Source organism: Lampetra fluviatilis, chromosome 61, assembly GCF_964198595.1.
Source record: "Lampetra fluviatilis chromosome 61, kcLamFluv1.1, whole genome shotgun sequence".
Lineage (NCBI taxonomy): Eukaryota > Metazoa > Chordata > Hyperoartia > Petromyzontiformes > Petromyzontidae > Lampetra > Lampetra fluviatilis.
The window spans coordinates 3,795,198-3,815,477 of record NC_136335.1 but is presented as its reverse complement, the minus strand read 5'-3'; the positions used below and the strand labels follow the sequence as shown (position 1 = coordinate 3,815,477).

Genomic DNA, 20,280 nt, shown 5'->3' with positions numbered 1-20,280 from the left:
GAATGAGTAAACTAGTGAGTGAGCGAGCGATGCGAGCGAGTGAATGAGTAAACTAGTGAGTGAGTGAGTGAGCGAGTGAGTGAATGAGTAAACTAGTGAGTGAGTGAGCGAGCGAGTGAGTGAATGAGTAAACTAGTGAGTGAGCGAGCGAGCGAGCGAGTGAATGAGTAAACTAGTGAGTGAGTGAGTGAGCGAGTGAGTGAATGAGTAAACTAGTGAGTGAGTGAGCAAGCGAGCGAGTGAATGAGTAAACTAGTGAGTGAGCGAGCGAGCGAGTGAATGAGTAAATTAGTGAGTGAGTGAGCGAGCGAGTGAATGAGTAAACTAGTTAGTGAGCGAGCGAGCGAGTGAATGAGTAAACTAGTTAGTGAGTGAGCGAGCGAGTGAATGAGTAAATTAGTGAGTGAGTGAGCGAGCGAGTGAATGAGTAAACTAGTGAGTGAGTGAGCAAGCGAGCGAGTGAATGAGTAAACTAGTTAGTGAGTGAGCGAGCGAGTGAATGAGTAAATTAGTGAGTGAGTGAGCGAGCGAGTGAATGAGTAAACTAGTGAGTGAGTGAGCAAGCGAGCGAGTGAATGAGTAAACTAGTGAGTGAGTGAGTGAGCGAGCGAGTGAATGAGTAAACTAGTGAGTGAGTGAGCGAGCGAGTGAATGAGTAAACTAGTGAGTGAGTGAGCGAGCGAGTGAATGAGTAAACTAGTGAGTGAGTGAGCGAGCGAGCGAGTGAATGAGTAAACTAGTGAGTGAGTGAGCGAGCGAGTGAATGAGTAAACTAGTGAGTGAGTGAGTGAGCGAGCGAGTGAATGAGTAAACTAGTGAGTGAGTGAGCGAGCGAGTGAATGAGTAAACTAGTGAGTGAGCAAGCGAGCGAGTGAATGAGTAAACTAGTGAGTGAGTGAGCGAGCGAGCGAGTGAATGAGTAAACTAGTGAGTGAGTGAGTGAGCGAGCGAGTATGAGTAAACTAGTGAGTGAGTGAGCGAGCGAGTGAATGAGTAAACTAGTGAGTGAGTGAGTGAGCGAGCGAGTGAATGAGTAAACTAGTGAGTGAGTGAGCGAGCGAGCGAGTGAATGAGTAAACTAGTGAGTGAGTGAGTGAGCGAGCGAGTGAATGAGTAAACTAGTGAGTGAGTGAGTGAGCGAGCGAGTGAATGAGTAAACTAGTGAGTGAGTGAGCAAGCGAGCGAGTGAATGAGTAAACTAGTTAGTGAGTGAGCGAGCGAGCGAGTGAATGAGTAAACTAGTGAGTGAGCGAGCGAGTGAATGAGTAAACTAGTGAGTGAGTGAGTGAGTGAGCGAGCGAGCGAGTGAATGAGTAAACTAGTGAGCGAGCGAGTGAATGAGTAAACTAGTGAGTGAGCGAGCAAGCGAGCGAGTGAATGAGTAAACTAGTGAGTGAGTGAGCAAGCGAGCGAGTGAATGAGTAAACTAGTTAGTGAGTGAGCGAGCGAGCGAGTGAGTGAATGAGTAAACTAGTGAGTGAGCGAGCGAGTGAGTGAATGAGTAAACTAGTGAGTGAGCGAGCGAGCGAGCGAGCGAGCGAGTGAGTGAATGAGTAAACTAGTGAGCGAGCGAGCGAGTGAGTGAATGAGTAAACTAGTGAGTGAGTGAGTGAGCGAGCGAGCGAGCGAGTGAGTGAATGAGTAAACTAGTGAGCGAGCGAGCGAGTGAGTGAATGAGTAAACTAGTGAGTGAGCGAGCGAGTGAGTGAATGAGTAAACTAGTGAGTGAGTGAGTGAGCGAAGCGAGCGAGCGAGTGAGTGAATGAGTAAACTAGTGAGCGAGCGAGCGAGTGAGTGAATGAGTAAACTAGTGAGTGAGCGAGCGAGTGAGTGAATGAGTAAACTAGTGAGTGAGTGAGTGAGCGAGCGAGCGAGCGAGTGAGTGAATGAGTAAACTAGTGAGTGAGTGAGTGAGCGAGCGAGCGAGTGAATGAGTAAACTAGTGAGTGAGTGAGTGAGTGAGTGAGCGAGCGAGTGAGTGAATGAGTAAACTAGTGAGTGAGCGAGCGAGCGAGTGAATGAGTAAACTAGTTAGTGAGTGAGCGAGCGAGTGAGTGAGTAAACTAGTGAGTGAGCGAGCGAGTGAATGAGTAAACTAGTGAGTGAGCGAGCGAGTGAGTGAGTAAACTAGTGAGTGAGCGAGCGAGTGAATGAGTAAACTAGTGAGCGAGCGAGCGAGTGAATGAGTAAACTAGTGAGTGAGCGAGCGAGTGAATGAGTAAACTAGTGAGTGAGTGAGCGAGCGAGCGAGCGAGTGAATGAGTAAACTAGTTAGTGAGTGAGCGAGCGAGAGTGAATGAGTAAACTAGTGAGTGAGCGAGCGAGCGAGCGAGTGAATGAGTAAACTAGTTAGTGAGTGAGCGAGCGAGCGAGTGAATGAGTAAACTAGTGAGTGAGTGAGCGAGCGAGTGAGTGAATGAGTAAACTAGTGAGTGAGTGAGCGAGCGAGCGAGTGAGTGAGTAAACTAGTGAGTGAGTGAGCGAGCGAGCGAGTGAATGAGTAAACTAGTGAGTGAGTGAGCGAGCGAGCGAGTGAATGAGTAAACTAGTGAGTGAGTGAGCGAGCGAGCGAGTGAGTGAGTAAACTAGTTAGTGAGTGAGTGAGCGAGCGAGTGAGTGAATGAGTAAACTAGTGAGTGAGTGAGCGATGCGAGCGAGTGAGTGAGTAAACTAGTTAGTGAGTGAGCGAGCGAGCGAGTGAGTGAATGAGTAAACTAGTGAGTGAGTGAGCGAGCGAGCGAGTGAGTGAGTAAACTAGTTAGTGAGTGAGTGAGCGAGCGAGTGAGTGAATGAGTAAACTAGTGAGTGAGTGAGCGAGCGAGCGAGTGAGTGAGTAAACTAGTTAGTGAGTGAGTGAGCGAGCGAGTGAGTGAATGAGTAAACTAGTGAGTGAGTGAGCGAGCGAGCGAGTGAGTGAGTAAACTAGTTAGTGAGTGAGCGAGCGAGCGAGTGAATGAGTAAACTAGTGAGTGAATGAGCGAGCGAGCGAGTGAATGAGTAAACTAGTGAGTGAGCGAGCGAGCGAGTGAGTGAATGAGTAAACTAGTGAGTGAATGAGCGAGCGAGTGAGTGAGCGAGCGAGTGAGTGAATGAGTAAACTAGTGAGTGAGTGAGCGAGCGAGCGAGTGAATGAGTAAACTAGTGAGTGAATGAGCGAGCGAGTGAGTGAGCGAGCGAGTGAGTGAATGAGTAAACTAGTGAGTGAGTGAGCGAGCGAGCGAGTGAATGAGTAAACTAGTGAGTGAGTGAGCGAGCGAGTGAGTGAATGAGTAAACTAGTGAGTGAATGAGCGAGCGAGTGAGTGAGCGAGCGAGTGAGTGAATGAGTAAACTAGTGAGTGAGTGAGCGAGCGAGCGAGTGAATGAGTAAACTAGTGAGTGAATGAGCGAGCGAGTGAGTGAGCGAGCGAGTGAGTGAATGAGTAAACTAGTGAGTGAGCGAGCGAGCGAGTGAATGAGTAAACTAGTGAGTGAGCGAGCGAGCGAGTGAATGAGTAAACTAGTGAGTGAGTGAGCGAGCGAGCGAGTGAATGAGTAAACTAGTGAGTGAGTGAGCGAGCGAGTGAGTGAATGAGTAAACTAGTGAGTGAGTGAGCGAGCGAGGGAGTGAATGAGTAAACTAGTGAGTGAATGAGCGAGCGAGCGAGTGAATGAGTAAACTAGTGAGTGAGTGAGCGAGCGAGCGAGTGAATGAGTAAACTAGTGAGTGAGTGAGCGAGCGAGTGAGTGAATGAGTAAACTAGTGAGTGAGTGAGCGAGCGAGGGAGTGAATGAGTAAACTAGTGAGTGAATGAGCGAGCGAGCGAGCGAGTGAATGAGTAAACTAGTGAGTGAATGAGCGAGCGAGCGAGTGAGTGAATGAGTAAACTAGTGAGTGAGTGAGCGAGCGAGGGAGTGAATGAGTAAACTAGTGAGTGAGTGAGTGAGCGAGTGAGTGAATGAGTAAACTAGTGAGTGAGTGAGTGAGCGAGGGAGTGAATGAGTAAACTAGTGAGTGAGTGAGTGAGCGAGTGAGTGAATGAGTAAACTAGTGAGTGAGTGAGCGAGCGAGGGAGTGAATGAGTAAACTAGTGAGTGAGTGAGTGAGCGAGTGAGTGAATGAGTAAACTAGTGAGTGAGTGAGCGAGCGAGGGAGTGAATGAGTAAACTAGTGAGTGAGTGAGTGAGCGAGTGAGTGAATGAGTAAACTAGTGAGTGAGTGAGCGAGCGAGTGAGTGAATGAGTAAACTAGTGAGTGAGTGAGTGAGCGAGCGAGTGAGTGAATGAGTAAACTAGTGAGTGAGTGAGCGAGCGAGTGAGTGAATGAGTAAACTAGTGAGTGAGTGAGTGAGCGAGCGAGTGAATGAGTAAACTAGTGAGTGAGTGAGCGAGCGAGCGAGTGAATGAGTAAACTAGTGAGTGAGTGAGCGAGCGAGTGAGTGAATGAGTAAACTAGTGAGTGAGTGAGCGAGCGAGCGAGTGAATGAGTAAACTAGTGAGTGAGTGAGCGAGCGAGCGAGTGAATGAGTAAACTAGTGAGTGAGTGAGCGAGCGAGCGAGTGAATGAGTAAACTAGTGAGTGAGTGAGCGAGCGAGCGAGTGAATGAGTAAACTAGTGAGTGAGTGAGCGAGCGAGCGAGTGAATGAGTAAACTAGTGAGTGAGTGAGCGAGCGAGTGAGTGAGTGAATGAGTAAACTAGTGAGTGAGTGAGCGAGCGAGTGAGTGAGTGAATGAGTAAACTAGTGAGTGAGTGAGTGAGCGAGCGAGTGAGTGAATGAGTAAACTAGTGAGTGAGTGAGCGAGCGAGTGAGTGAGTGAATGAGTAAACTAGTGAGTGAGTGAGCGAGCGAGTGAGTGAATGAGTAAACTAGTGAGTGAGTGAGCGAGCGAGCGAGTGAGTGAATGAGTAAACTAGTGAGTGAGCGAGCGAGCGAGTGAGTGAATGAGTAAACTAGTGAGTGAGTGAGCGAGCGAGTGAGTGAATGAGTAAACTAGTGAGTGAGCGAGCGAGCGAGTGAGTGAATGAGTAAACTAGTGAGTGAGTGAGCGAGCGAGTGAGTGAATGAGTAAACTAGTGAGTGAGTGAGCGAGCGAGCGAGTGAATGAGTAAACTAGTGAGTGAGTGAGCGAGCGAGCGAGTGAATGAGTAAACTAGTTAGTGAATGAGCGAGCGAGTGAGTGAATGAGTAAACTAGTGAGTGAGTGAGCGAGCGAGTGAGTGAATGAGTAAACTAGTGAGTGAGTGAGCGAGCGAGTGAGTGAATGAGTAAACTAGTGAGTGAATGAGCGAGCGAGTGAGTGAATGAGTAAACTAGTGAGTGAGTGAGCGAGTGAGTGAGTGAATGAGTAAACTAGTGAGTGAGTGAGCGAGCGAGCGAGTGAATGAGTAAACTAGTGAGTGAGTGAGCGAGTGAGTGAGTGAATGAGTAAACTAGTGAGTGAGTGAGCGAGTGAGTGAGTGAATGAGTAAACTAGTGAGTGAATGAGCGAGCGAGTGAGTGAATGAGTAAACTAGTGAGTGAGTGAGTGAGCGAGCGAGTGAGTGAATGAGTAAACTAGTGAGTGAGTGAGCGAGCGAGTGAGTGAATGAGTAAACTAGTGAGTGAGTGAGCGAGCGAGCGAGTGAATGAGTAAACTAGTGAGTGAGTGAGCGAGCGAGTGAGTGAATGAGTAAACTAGTGAGTGAGTGAGCGAGCGAGCGAGTGAATGAGTAAACTAGTGAGTGAGTGAGCGAGTGAGTGAATGAGTAAACTAGTGAGTGAGTGAGCGAGCGAGCGAGTGAATGAGTAAACTAGTGAGTGAGTGAGTGAGCGAGTGAGTGAATGAGTAAACTAGTGAGTGAGTGAGCGAGCGAGCGAGTGAATGAGTAAACTAGTGAGTGAGTGAGCGAGCGAGTGAGTGAGCGAGCGAGTGAGTGAATGAGTAAACTAGTGAGTGAGTGAGCGAGCGAGCGAGTGAATGAGTAAACTAGTGAGTGAGTGAGCGAGCGAGTGAGTGAATGAGTAAACTAGTGAGTGAGTGAGCGAGCGAGCGAGTGAATGAGTAAACTAGTGAGTGAGTGAGCGAGCGAGCGAGCGAGTGAGTAAACTAGTGAGTGAGTGAGCGAGCGAGTGAGTGAATGAGTAAACTAGTGAGTGAATGAGCGAGCGAGTGAGTGAATGAGTAAACTAGTGAGTGAGTGAGCGAGCGAGTGAGTGAATGAGTAAACTAGTGAGTGAGTGAGCGAGCGAGCGAGTGAATGAGTAAACTAGTGAGTGAGTGAGCGAGCGAGTGAGTGAATGAGTAAACTAGTGAGTGAGTGAGCGAGTGAGTGAGTGAATGAGTAAACTAGTGAGTGAGTGAGCGAGTGAGTGAGTGAATGAGTAAACTAGTGAGTGAATGAGCGAGCGAGTGAGTGAATGAGTAAACTAGTGAGTGAATGAGCGAGCGAGTGAGTGAATGAGTAAACTAGTGAGTGAGTGAGCGAGTGAGTGAGTGAATGAGTAAACTAGTGAGTGAGTGAGCGAGTGAGTGAGTGAATGAGTAAACTAGTGAGTGAATGAGCGAGCGAGTGAGTGAATGAGTAAACTAGTGAGTGAGTGAGCGAGTGAGTGAGTGAATGAGTAAACTAGTGAGTGAGTGAGCGAGCGAGCGAGTGAATGAGTAAACTAGTGAGTGAGTGAGTGAGCGAGTGAGTGAATGAGTAAACTAGTGAGTGAGTGAGCAAGCGAGTGAGTGAGTGAATGAGTAAACTAGTGAGTGAGTGAGCGAGCGAGTGAGTGAATGAGTAAACTAGTGAGTGAGTGAGCGAGCGAGTCTATGAGCAAATGAACGGGTGAGTGAGCGGGCGAGCGAGTGAATGGGCGAGTGAGCGAGTGAGTGAACGAGTAAGTGAGCGTGTGAATGATGTATTTTCACGTGATGGTGCCACTTAGTTGAGCCATCATTGGTGATGGCCAGGTCGCTTCAGTGGGTGAAATTCAAAATAGGGTCATACTCTTTGTTTATTTCGGTAAAGTCACGTAGGTAAAAAGTAAAATGAAAAAAATAAAAACAACTAAATTGTTTAGTTTTTGTGATTTTATTTAGTTGTTTTCATTTTTAATTTCTTTTATTTTCTACCTACGCGACTTTACCGAAGAAACCAAAGAGTATGGACCCTTGCAGTCACGAAAACTTCACATCTAGAAAAAAAAATCGGTTCAATCGTAATACCCACGTCTACGCTTGCGTGTCATCCTTTGCTCTACGAGCGGTGTGCTTGCGTCGTTCATGTGCGGGGACCCCCTTCCAAAGGTGTCAACGAAATCCCCTCCCTCCCCCACTGACGTCCACCCTTGCCCCCCCCCCCCCCGCTTGTGTCATCCTTTGCTCTACGAGCGGTGTGCTTGCGTCGTTCATGTGCGGGGACCCCCTTCCAAAGGTGTCAAAGAAATCCCCTCCCTCCCCCACTGACGTCCACCCTTGCCCCCTCCCCCCCCCCGTGACTGCCTGTCGTCTAGGGCGGGCCTACACGGTGAGCCTCGCCCTGCCCGGCTCCATCCTGGAGAACGCGCAGTCGGCCGAGCTGCGCTCGTACCTGGCGGGGCAGGTGGCTCGTGCCCTCACCATCTTCGCCGTCGATGAGGTGGTGGTGTTCGACGAGCAGGGCGCCGACCGCAAGTAGGAAAAACGTGGTCACGCTCGATTTAAAGCTTTCGTGACTGCAGGGATTCATCTTCTTGGTTCTTTCGGTAAAGTCGCGTAGAAGGGAAGTAATAAAAAAATAAAAATAAAACATAATACAAGAATTCTCACTGAGAATAAAAATAAAACATAATAAAAAAAGAACCAAGAAGATGAATTTTGATTTAAAGCTTTCGTGACTGCAGGGATTCATCTTCTTGGTTCTTTCGGTAAAGTCACGTAGAAGGGAAGTAATAAAGTAATAAAAATAAAACATAAAAGAATTCTCACTGAGAATAAAAATAAAACATAATTAAATAATTCTCACTGAGAATTATTTTATTATGTTTTATTTTCATTATTTTATTATTTCCCTTCTACGTGACTTTACTGAAAGAACCAAGAAGATGAATTTCGATTTAAAGCTTTCGTGACTGCAGGGATTAATCTTCTTGGTTCTTTCGGTAAAGTCACGTAGAAGGGAAGTAATAAAGTAATAAAAATAAAACGTAATAAAATAATTCTCACTGAGAATAAAACATAATAAAATAATTCTCACTGAGAATTGTATTTTATTATGTTTTATTTTTATTATTTTATTATTTCCCTTCTACGTGACTTTACCGAAAGAACCAAGAAGATGAATTTCGATTTAAAGCTTTCGTGACTGCAGGGATTCATCTTCTTGGTTCTTTCGGTAAAGTCACGTAGAATGGAAATAATAAAATAAAAATTAAAAAGTTTTCTTATGTTTATTTGAATTGTATTTTTATTATTTTATTATTTCCATTCTACGTGACTTTACCGAAAGAACCAAGAAGGTGGTCACACTCCGTCGGAATCGTTTAACTGTCCTGGAGAAATTGGAGGAAGCTGTGAAACTTTTTTTCGCAGAGGTTCAGAAAGTTATCTACGTGTGTGTTGAGTAGTTCCGACGGACGTACTCGGAGACGGGGGTAAGTTAGGGGCTTCCGCCAGGGTTTATTAAAGCTTAGCAATATCACACAGCAGGGTACACAACTCCCAGGGGCTAGGGGTCCTACTCTGAGTCCGGGTCCCTGCCGGCTAGCTCCGGTCTCTCTCTCTCTCGTGTCGGATCGTGGACTCTGCCGACTCCACCGAGCGGAGAGAGAAGCACCTCTACGGCTACCACCGGCTTCTCCCCAGACTCACCACTCGATCCCTCTCTCTACCCACTGGTTCACTCTTCACCCTGCTTACTCTAGCCGCTCCCACAGTGACCCCGCTTACGTCACGGGGTCTCCCTTAACTACACTAGGAGACGTGACGTCATCGCACTGAACGGCACACCTGACGTCACGTCCCCATTTTACTCCTCTACGTGTGTATGTTGGAACTTTTTTGCGCACACCGTACGTACCAACCGTGCTAATCGTGTGCAGTGGACACTTAGGGGCTATCTGCCCCATGGATCGTGACGACGATGCAAGAGTAGACCTGGGGCATTCGCCTGCTGCCAGTAGTAGAGAAGAAAAGGTCAGTCTGGTCGACCAAGTCTTCGAGATCAGAATCAGAAGGAATCCGATGGAGCTATGAAGCTATTTTTTCCACAGATGTCCAGGAGGGGCCGATCAGAACGTTACAATAACAAACGGTACAAAAACACGATAGGAGTGTGTAGGAAAGGTAGAGACATCACTTACAATTAAAACTAAATAATTGTTTATCTTACCAGGTAAAGCCGACTGAGGTATTGACTTATTTTGCAGACGCGACCTGGCCACAAATGATAGCTCAACAAAGTGGCTTATTACGTGAAGCTTTATAGCAGCAAAATAGTCTAAATAAGCTCCATGCGTGTTTCTAAATGTGGAGGGACAAATCGGGAGAGAGAGAGACGCGCAAACTCCAAACGTGGGTGGAGGAATCGGCGAGTGAAGCTCACGGCAACGGAAACTGTGGTCGTAGCAGCAGTAGTAGCGTAACGGGTTCCGGATACACTTGTAGAGATAACTTCTTTATTACAATCCAACAGCACTCCAACAGTCCAACTCTCCAACACTCCAACTCTCCAACAGTCCAACTACTCTGTTACCGCCTAGGTACACAGCCTAGATACTCTACTCTGGCTACGCTCTGGAACTCGCCCTCACAAGGACGTAGAGTCGGGAGTTCCAGAGTCCCACCACTGGCCCTCACAGCGTCCCAGGGTCCTGAGATGACTGGTCTTGGGTCTTGGGTCTTGAGCTACAACTGGCCCTGATCGTCCAGGGAGCTCCCCTTTTATGCCTAGTCCCCAACGAGGGGTGGGGCCGTGTGCGCCCCCAGATATCCCACAGAGCACACACAGCCCCCCCCGTTGGTGGCGCCAAGCGGCTTAAAGCGCCTGGCCCGCCCAGGGTCCCAGAGCCCCCAGCAGCCCCTTCCTTCTTATGTCACTACAGTAGTATCAGCGATGGAAGACTCCAACGTCGCCCGTCTTCCTGTCCGTGCCGCTTCGCAGGAGCGCCGAGGATGAGTCTCCCGGCGCCGGGAAGCACGGTTACGGCAGCGTGCAGCTCGCACGGATCCTGCAGTACCTCGAGTGCCCACAGTGCGTCTCCACTCACTTGCCGCTGCTACTTCTACAAGCTGTGCACCATTCGCATTTAACTGTCTGCATGCTATCTGATGGACCCACCCACTCACCCACTCACTAACTCACCGACTCATCCACACACTCATCCACTCACCCACCCACTTATTCACCCTCCCACTCATCCACCCAGCCACTCATCCACCCATCCACTCAACCACCCATCCACCTCGCCCACCCACTCGTCCACCCACCCACTCGTCCACCCACCCACTCGTCCACCCACCCACCTACTCGCCCACCCATTCACCCACTCACTCATCCACGCATCCATCCACCCACCCACTCGCCTACCCACTCACCCACTCACCCACCCACTCGCCTACCCACTCACCCGACCACTCACCACACATGATGTGTGCGCCGGTCTCCATTGTAATTCGTCGCGACCCTGACATTAAGTAAAAGTGTATGAATGAACTTACCTTAATTAGGATTATCACGAGGATGATCACTTAATCTCTTGACTTTAACTCATCGCTTTATTGCGTCAAATTCTCTCTCATCACTTCACCTGATCACTTTCTTTCTCTCTCTATGCAGCCCCGTACTAGTTCCAGATACGATTTGCGGATAGCCTAAATAGCGGATAGCCAAGTTCGTGAATGACGAGGTATTATATGTTAACACCACTTCTGTGTTTACGTGACCATTCACATCCCAAGATATTTGCCACGTGCTCATTGTGAATGGAAACCGGACGTCCTCTCTGTGCGTTTCCGTACCGTCACAAACGCCACACACGTGCGGTTGAGTAATGTCACGCCGTGCTGTGTTTTGCAGGTACCTTCGGAAAGCTTTCTTCCCAAAGCACAAGGACCTCCAGTACGCAGGTGGGACACTGGGAGCCATAGACAATGGGAGCTTTAGACAATGGGAGCTTTAGACAATGGGAGCTTTAGACAATGGGAGCTTTAGACAATGGGAGATTTAGACAATGGGAGCTTTAGACAATGGGAGCTTTAGACAATGGGAGCTTTAGACAATGGGAGCTTTAGACAATGGGAGATTTAGACAATGGGAGCTTTAGACAATGGGAGCTTTAGACAATGGGAGCTTTAGACAATGGGAGCTTTAGACAATGGGAGATTTAGACAATGGGAGCTTTAGACAATGGGAGCTTTAGACAATGGAAGCTTTAGTCAATGGGAGCTTTAGACAATGGGAGCTTTAGACAATGGGAGCTTTAGACAATGGGAGATTTAGACAATGGGAGCTTTAGACAATGGAAGCTTTAGACAATGGGAGCTTTACACTTGGAGCTTTAGACAATGGGAGATTTAGACAATGGGAGCTTTAGACAATGGGAGCTTTAGACAATGGGAGCTTTAGACAATGGGAGCTTTAGACAATGGGAGCCTTAGACAATGGGAGCTTTAGACAATGGGAGCTTTAGTCAATGGGAGTTTTAGACACTGGGAGCTTTAGACAATGGGAGCTTTAGACAATGGGAGCCTTAGACAATGGGAGCTTTAGACAATGGGAGCTTTAGACACTGGGAGCTTTAGTCAATGGGAGCTTTAGACAATGGGAGCTTTAGACAATGGGAGCTTTAGACAATGGGAGCTTTAGACAATGGGAGCTTTAGACACTGGGAGCTTTAGTCAATGGGAGCTTTAGACAATGGGAGCTTTAGACAATGGGAGCTTTAGACAATGGGAGCTTTAGACAATGGGAGCTCTCTATGGGGAGCGGTAGTGTGGCGGTTAGCGCGCTGCGCTACGAACCCGGCCGGCCGAATTCGATTCCCGCTCGCAGTCAACACCGGTGTCGATTATCTGACCCGGTCCTGCGGCTACTCTAGGTCGACTCGGCCTCAAATGATGAGTACCTTGTGCGGTGTGTGATAAACATCGCCACTTGGGGAGACAAAGGCGGCCGGGCGTGGTGGTGGCCACCCACCCCCTCGTGTGCCGTGCCAGCTTTCATAGGTGCTCGCTAACAGCACTTGCCCTAGCAGTCTGTTAAGGCTACACGGGGGATCTTTGGCTATAGACAAGTTACCTTTACGTTGTTGACAGCACAAAGATAAATGTACTTCATAATCAACGTTGTTGGGTGTTAGATCACGTTATTTATAAATGTGTCGTAACCCTCCACCACCCGACACGGCCAATCAGTAAAAAAGTGTCACGTTGACAAAAGACAACAAAAAAAAGATTGTAAATGTTGTGGTTTCACGCTTCAACTGCTGGATGCAATTAGCAGCGAAACGTCGTGCTACTCAAATTGTAAATGTTGTGGTTTCACGTTTCAACTGCTGGATGCAATTAGCAGCGAAACGTCGTGCTACTCAAATTGTAAATGTTGTGGTTTCGCGCTTCAACACACCGGTGGGGCTCAAGCAGCAAACTATTTTGTCTTTTGTCAACGTGACACTTTTTTACTGATTGGCCGTGTCGGGTGGTGGAGGGTTACGACACATTTATAAATAACGCGATCTAACACCCAACAACGTTGATTGTGAATAATATTGGTCGCGAAAGCCTGCGTATAAATGTACTTACTAACTAATTTTTAATGTTACCAGGTAAGGCTCCACTGAGCTATGTGGCTCTTTTTCAGAAGCCACCTGACCACAAATGATAGCTCCGCCAAGTAGCTTACCATCATGTGGAAATGTATGATGAACGTTTTTGGGTTAGATCGCGTTATTTATAAATGTGTCGTAACCCTCCACCATGAACCCGAACGCGATCTAACCCAAAGACGTTGATTATGGAAATGTATAGCAGCCGAATACTCTAAACCAACGGTTCTTAACCTTTGTTGCAATATCTGTCTCTGGTGTGGACCAATCAGTTTCAAAGACAATGCATAAATTTTCAGAGTATTGTTTTTTGTTTGCATTTGACTGCAAGTATTGTGGTTAATGTAAGTATGATTCCTTGCAAAAGGTGTCCGTTTTGTTGCCAGAAAAAAGGGGAAAAACCCTATTAGTATATTTTGCTGCAACATGTTTCATGTAAATAACTACATCGGGTTTGATGAAACAAAGTCGTTGTGCTTACATGCCCATGCTTAATTTGTGTTTTCAATTATTTACCTTCTGAAACAATCTGGCCACTGTTTCGCACCCCCAGAAAGGGCATCTTGTACCCCCCCAGAGGGTGCAGCGTGCACCCCAGGTTAAGAACCACTGCTCTAAACGTACGTTGATTCTAAATGCGGAAGGAAAAAAAAACGGAGGTAGCCGTAGAAATTATTTCGTTGGTTTGCGCCGAAGCCAACAGACTCCTCTACAAGGCAGGGTTCATGGTCTCCTATGGCTCGAGCACTTGCAACGCACACAAAGACCCCCACCCCGTATAGACTTTAACAGGTGCTGGTGCTGTTGTGGCATGCTGCCTCTCGAAGCAACTCGCTTGTCCGTACCGCGAGATCGCCGTGTGGCGGTAGCGTGAGACGGCGGTATTGGGGGGGGGGAGGTAACCTGCGGACTGCACGCCACACGACGCCCATTCGTTTCCCCCCCCAGTGGCAAAAGAGACGCGGTGATAGTTAATGATAACAATGTCACCTTGTAACGTCGCCGCCACCACACGGTATCCGTTCGCTCTTCGCACGAGGAGGAACCGAAGACGAGTTTGGGAGAGAGCGGCCACGCCATGAGCCGGCGTCAACAATTGCCCAAGTTTCGCGGTCCCCTCTGTATGAAGGCATTATCGTCTAATGGGTGATTACACGTGTGGGAGGAAACCCACGTGAGTGAGGGGGAAATGTTCGATTCCCGTACAGATGGAACAGGTGGGGCCCAGGTTTTTGCCGGGTTACCGCCTTCTGGCAGAGCCAGAGGATACGGACTCCACCCACGGGTAGAGAGGGAAATTTCGATTGAAAGCTTTCGTGACTGCAGGGATTCATCTTCTTGGTTCTTTCGGTAAAGTCATCACGTAGAAGGGAAATAATAAAATAATTCTCACGACGTTTCGGCCACAACGCAAGCAGCCGTCCTCAGGTGAAGAACAGGTCTGTCGGAAAGACAGCGTCTGAAAGAAACGAAAGACGCTGTCTTTCCGACAGACCTGTTCTTCACCTGAGGACGGCTGCTTGCGTTGTGGCCGAAACGTCGTGAGAATTATTTTATGTTTTATTTTTATTATTTTATTACTTCCCTTCTACCTGACTTTACTGAAAGAACCAAGAAGATGAAGGGTAGAGAGGGAGTTTCCCAACATCTGTGCGGTGGTCCACAAACCCCTCGCTGCTGCCGCCGCTGGCTGCACACGGCGCCAGGTTACAGGCCACGCCGCGAGCTTGGGTACCGACGCCACCGCCCGGCTAATGCCTGCCTTGTGCCGCACCCCGGCTGCCTGTGACTGCCTGTGACTGCCTGTGACTGCCTGTGACTGCCTGCGGCTGCCTAGGACTGCCTGTAACTGCCTGTAACTGTCTGTGACTGCCTGTGACTACCTGTGACTGCCTGTGACTGCCTGTGACTGCCTGTGACTGCCTGCGGCTGCCTGTGACTGCCTGCGGCTGCCTAGGGCTGCTGAACCCCGTGGACAGCCCTCACCACATGCGGCGTGACGAGGAGAGCCCCTACCGCGAGGGGGTCGTGCTGGAGCACCGCGGAGCGCCCGGGGCCAGCGCCAGCGCCAACTGCGGCCTCTACAAGGCAAGGGGGGGGGTGGTCCACGCTCGTCAGAGGTCGCAACCGGGTACCCGATACCCGTACCCTACCCGATACCCGGCTACCCGTACCCGGCCGGGTACGGGTACCCGTTTGTGACCCTGGTGCGGCCGGGTACGGGTACGGGTAGGCCGTGAGTCACTGGTGAGTCACCGTTTGTCACTCATTTTGGGTAGGGTACGGGTACGGGTAGCGTACGGGTACCAGTACCCGGCCGGGTACGGGTACCCATACGTGACCTTGGTGCGGCCGGGTACGGGTACGGGTAAGGAATCAAAACCCGTTTGCGACCTCTGCCACTCGTCCATCCATAGCTCCCGCCACTCGCACACCTAAGCGGCGACGGGAAGCCACTGGAGCTATCTGGATCGGAAACTTTGTGCGTTTATTTTGTTGTCCTCCCCCCAGCGCGCCTTCCGATTAGCACGGTTTGCTACGTATGGTGCGAAAGAAGTTCAACATACATACACAGACAAAGATCCCCCATGTAGCCTTGAACAAGTCCTGATCGCGACCACCTCAAAAGCCCCGTACAACACCACCTTTATCTCCTCATGGGTGATGTTTATTCACTGCACCGAGTGATTATTTACGGCTGAGTGAACCTAGGAGAGGCCCAGGACCAGTTCAGATATTCGCCACCAATGCTGGCTGAGAAAGGGAATGTAACTCGGGTCGCCAAGTTCATAGCGCAATGCACTAACCACTGTGCCACCGCTCCCCAGTGCTCACACACAGACAGACTAACACACTCGCACACACACTTAAAATTGGCCACGGTTTCTGTACAGTAACATGACATTTGGTCACACATAAACGCTCTGTAAAAAATAAGTGTTGTACTGCACAGTCTTTAGATGCAGTCCCAGTTGGATGTTACATAAAACACACAGTTGAATTTTGTGGGTGGATTGTGTGGGTGAATTTTGTGGGTGGATTGTGTGGGTGGATTGTGTCGGTGAATTGTGTGGGTGAATTGTGTCGGTGAATTGTGTGGGTGAATTGTGTGGGTGAATTGTGTGGGTGAATTGTGTCGGTGAATTTTGTGGGTGGACTGTGTGGGTGAATTGTGTCGGTTAATTGTGTCGGTGGATTGTGTGGGTGGATTGTGTGGGTGAATTGTGTGGGTGAATTGTGTCGGTGAATTGTGTGGGTGGATTGTGTTGGTGAATTGTGTCAGTGAATTGTGTGGGTGGATTGTGTCGGTGGATTGTGTCGGTGAATTGTGTCGGTGAATTGTGTCGGTGAATTGTGTGGGTGGATTGTGTCGGTGAATTGTGTGGGTGGATTGTGTCGGTGAATTGTGTCAGTGGATTGTGTGGGTGAATTGTGTCGGTGAATTGTGTGGGTGAATTGTGTCTCGTCCCGGTAGGAGGTGACGATCGACAGGAAACTACAGCCTGGCACGAGAGTCACCGTGCAGATGGAGGGCAACAGCGCGGGTCGGTTGGCAAACGAGACGCATGCACGCACGCTCACACACGCGCACGCACGCTCACGCGATGGGTGGACCCTCCGTGTTGTGGATTTAACCGCGCTTGCATTGTATGTACGTACGTTCCAACTTTCCATCGAGGCATGTGTAGCCAACCTTGCTAATCGGAGGTGCGGCGGAAGGACGACAAGCCAAACGCAAAAAGCGTTTGGCTAAAGAAATGCAAAAGGCGGTTCTAAAGCGTCTTCGGGAACTGAATTCATTTCGGCTCGCGGAGCGGAACGTCGGACATCACGGCGAACGACGCGCCGCACGCTTCCCCCGAGCACGTCGAGCGGATCGCCCCCCCCCCACCGCCCCCTCCCACCCCCCCCCCCCCCCACCGCGCTGACGATTTGTTCCGCGTGTGAACGTCGGCAGGGAGGGTGGTGGCGCCGCACGTCCCGCGCACGCGGGCGGGGATCTACTGGGGCTACACGGTGCGGCTGGCGTCGGGGCTCGGTGAGTGCGGGCACTAGTACCACCAGTTGGACATATTACGGTGCGAAAGAGAAGTTTGACATACTACACACTGCCCATAGACTCAACACTGCCCATAGACTCAACACTGCCCATAGACTCAACACTGCCCATAGACTCAACACTGCCCATAGACCAACACTGCCCACAGACTCAACACTGCCCATAGACTCAACACTGTCCATAGACTCAACACTGCCCATAGACTCAACACTGTCCATAGACTCAACACTGCCCATAGACTCAACACTGTCCATAGACTCAACACTGCCCATAGACTCAACACTGCCCATAGACTCAACACTGTCCATAGACTCAACACTGCCCATAGACTCAACACTACCCATAGACTCAACACTGCCCATAGACTCAACACTGTCCATAGACTCAACACTGCCCATAGACTCAACACTGCCCATAGACTCAACACTGTCCATAGACTCAACACTACCCATAGACTCAACACTGCCCATAGACTCAACACTGTCCATAGACTCAACACTGTCCATAGACTCAACACTGCCCATAGACTCAACACTGTCCATAGACTCAACACTACCCATAGACTCAACACTGCCCATAGACTCAACACTGCCCATATACTCAACACTGCCCATAGACTCAACACTACCCATAGACTCAACACTGCCCATAGACTCAACACTGCCCATATACTCAACACTGCCCATAGACTCAACACTACCCATAGACTCAACACTACCCATATACTCAACACTGTCCATATACTCAACACTGCACATAAACTCAACACTACCCATATACTCAACACTGCCCATAGACTTAGACGGTTGGCTTTGTGCGGTGGCAATGAGAAGTTCAAGGTACATACATACAACGCGCGTTTAGAGTATTTGGCAACTGCTATAAATGTATCTGTGATAAGCCATTTGGTTGAGATATTAGTTGTGGCCAGGTCGCTTCTGAAAAAGAGCTCTTATATACCCCAGTGGCCCTTTAAGACGGTAAAATAAAAAGTCGCTCACAGTGCTGTCACTGCGTTTTTGTCTTTAAACGGATTTCCCCTGCAGGCGATGTGTTCACCGAGTGTCCGTTCAAGGGCGGCTACGACCTGACCATCGGCACGTCGGAGAGGGGGGCGAGCGTGGACGATGTGAGCCTCCCTCCATTCAGGTAACGCTGCTGCTGCTGCGGGTGATGGGTGGTGGTGGTGGTGGTGGTGGGTGGTGGTGGTGGTGGATGGGTGGTGGTGGTGGTGGTGGTGGATGGGTGGTGGTGGGTGGTGGTGGTGGGTGGTGGTGATGGGTGGTAGTGGTGGTGGTGGGTGGTGGTGGTGGGTGGTGGTGGTGGGTGATGGTTGGCAGTGATGGGTGGCGGTGGTGGGTGGTGGTGGTGGGTGGTGATGGGTGGCGGTGGTGGGTGGTGGCGGTGGTTGGGTGGTGGTGATGGTTGGCAGTGATGGGTGGCGGTGGTGGGTGGCGGTGGTGGGTGGTGGTGGTGGGTGGGTGGTGGTGATGGTTGGCAGTGATGGGTGGTGGTGGTGGGTGGTGGTGGTGGGTGGTGGTGGTGGGTGGTGGTGGTGGGTGGGTGGTGGGTGGTGGTGATGGTTGGCAGTGATGGGTGGTGGTGATGGTTGGCAGTGATGGGTGGTGGTGGTGGGTGGTGGTGGTGGGTGGTGGTGGTTGGTGGTGGTGGTGGGTGGGTGGTGGTGATGGTTGGCAGTGATGGGTGGTGGTGGTGGGTGGTGGTGGTGGGTGGTGGTGGTGGGTGGTGGTGGTGGGTGGTGGTGGTGGGTGGTGGTGGTGGGTGGGTGGTGGGTGGTGGTGATGGTTGGCAGTGATGGGTGGTGGTGATGGTTGGCAGTGATGGGTGGTGGTGGTGGGTGGTGGTGGTGGGTGGTGGTGATGGTTGGCAGTGATGGGTGGTGGTGGTGGGTGGCGGTGGATGGGTGGTGGTGATGGATGGGTGGTGATGGGTGGCGGTGGTGGTGGTGGGTGGTGGCGGTGGATGGGTGGTGGTGATGGTTGGCAGTGATGGATGGGTGGCGGTGGATGGATGGTGGTGATGGTTGGCAGTGATGGGTGGTGGTGGTGGGTGGCGGTGGTGGGTGGTGGTGGTGGGTGGTGGCGGTGGATGGGTGGTGGTGGGTGGTGGTGATGGGTGGCGGTGGTGGGTGGTGGTGGTGGGTGGTGGTGGTGGGTGGTGGTGGTGGGTGGCGGTGGTGGGTGGTGGTGGTGGGTGGCGGTGGTGGGTGGCAGTGATGGGTGGTGGTGATGGTTGGCAGTGATGGGTGGCGGTGGTGGGTGGCGGTGGTGGGTGGTGGTGGTGGGTGGTGGTGGTGGGTGGTGGTGGTGGGTGGCTATCCAGCGTGTCTTTATCAAGTATTTGATTAGCAGTGTGAAAGCCGACCCGTTAACTGCTGTGTCAGGACGAAATACATTTTTTTTATTTCGCTTGGACGTGTGTCTTTCATAAAACTGCTCCTCGCTAACAGCACTCGCCCCGCCAGTCTATTAAGGCTACACCTGACGGGGGGATCTTTGTCTTTGACAACCTCACAGGCACCTGCTGCTGGTGTTTGGCGGGCTGCAGGGGCTGGAGTCGAGCCTGGCGAGCGACCGGAGGCTTCGCGTCGCCGAGCCGAGCCTCCTCTTCCACCTCTACCTCAATACCTGCCCCGGCCAGGCGAGCCGCACCATCCGTACCGAGGTGAGGCCTCGATGCGGCCTGCAGTGCCACGGCCGGCCTGGCAAAGCCGAATACGCGATAATGTTTCGCCGCCAGCCGGGTGGTGTTCGGTGGCGGTGGTGGCGCGGGTCATTGCCAGCCACGCAACGCTACTGCACGACAAAAAATACTTACACCATTGGAACCTCATTTGCCAGTAAAAAATATGATAATTGTTTTTTTACCCTTCTATCTGGCAACAAAACTGACACCTTTTTTACAAGGAGTCATGTTTGCATAGACCACAATACCTGCAGTCATAATGCAAACAAAACACACAACTCTGATAATGTATGTTGCACTGTCCTTGAAGTTGATTGGTCCACACCCGAGACAGCTTTCCTTAGAGCCTAGTCTCACATGGTGTTGGACCAGATGACGCCAAAAGGCGCACAACTCAAAGACAATGCACCATCAGAGTATGAGAGCTCGGGGTAAGCATTTACACCATTGGAACCTCATTTGCCAGTAAAAAATATGATAATTGGTGAGACTAGGCTCTAAGGAAAGCTGTCTCGGGTGTGGACCAATCAACTTCAAGGACAGTGCACACATTTTCAGAGTTGTGTTTTATGTTTGCATTACGACTGCAGGTATTGTGGTCTATGCAAACATGACTCCTTGTAAAAAAGGTGTCAGTTTTGTTGCCAGATAGAAGGGTAAAAAAACAATTATCAAAAAATACTTACTATTCAGATTTGCCGACGGGTCATGATGAATGCACGTGCTTTTGAACTCTATAGCCTATGTATACCCCTGTACTGCGGT

The 20,280-nt window shown here is 50.1% G+C and overlaps 1 protein-coding gene across 4 annotated transcripts in view; it reads left to right on the top strand.

The window, feature by feature from the left end:
• SPOUT1 (SPOUT domain containing methyltransferase 1) overlaps positions 1-20,280 on the top strand; it is a 37,592-nt gene that overhangs the window by 12,362 nt on the left and 4,950 nt on the right. For all 4 annotated transcript variants that reach the window (XM_078881513.1, XM_078881510.1, XM_078881511.1 and 1 more), the window contains 8 exons: positions 7,461-7,620; positions 10,088-10,177; positions 11,003-11,052; positions 14,707-14,837; positions 16,225-16,294; positions 16,708-16,788; positions 17,856-17,958; positions 19,347-19,494. In XM_078881513.1, coding sequence (XP_078737639.1) covers positions 7,461-7,620; positions 10,088-10,177; positions 11,003-11,052; positions 14,707-14,837; positions 16,225-16,294; positions 16,708-16,788; positions 17,856-17,958; positions 19,347-19,494 — 833 coding nt within the window. The remainder of the gene's footprint in view (positions 1-7,460; positions 7,621-10,087; positions 10,178-11,002; positions 11,053-14,706; positions 14,838-16,224; positions 16,295-16,707; positions 16,789-17,855; positions 17,959-19,346; positions 19,495-20,280) is intronic.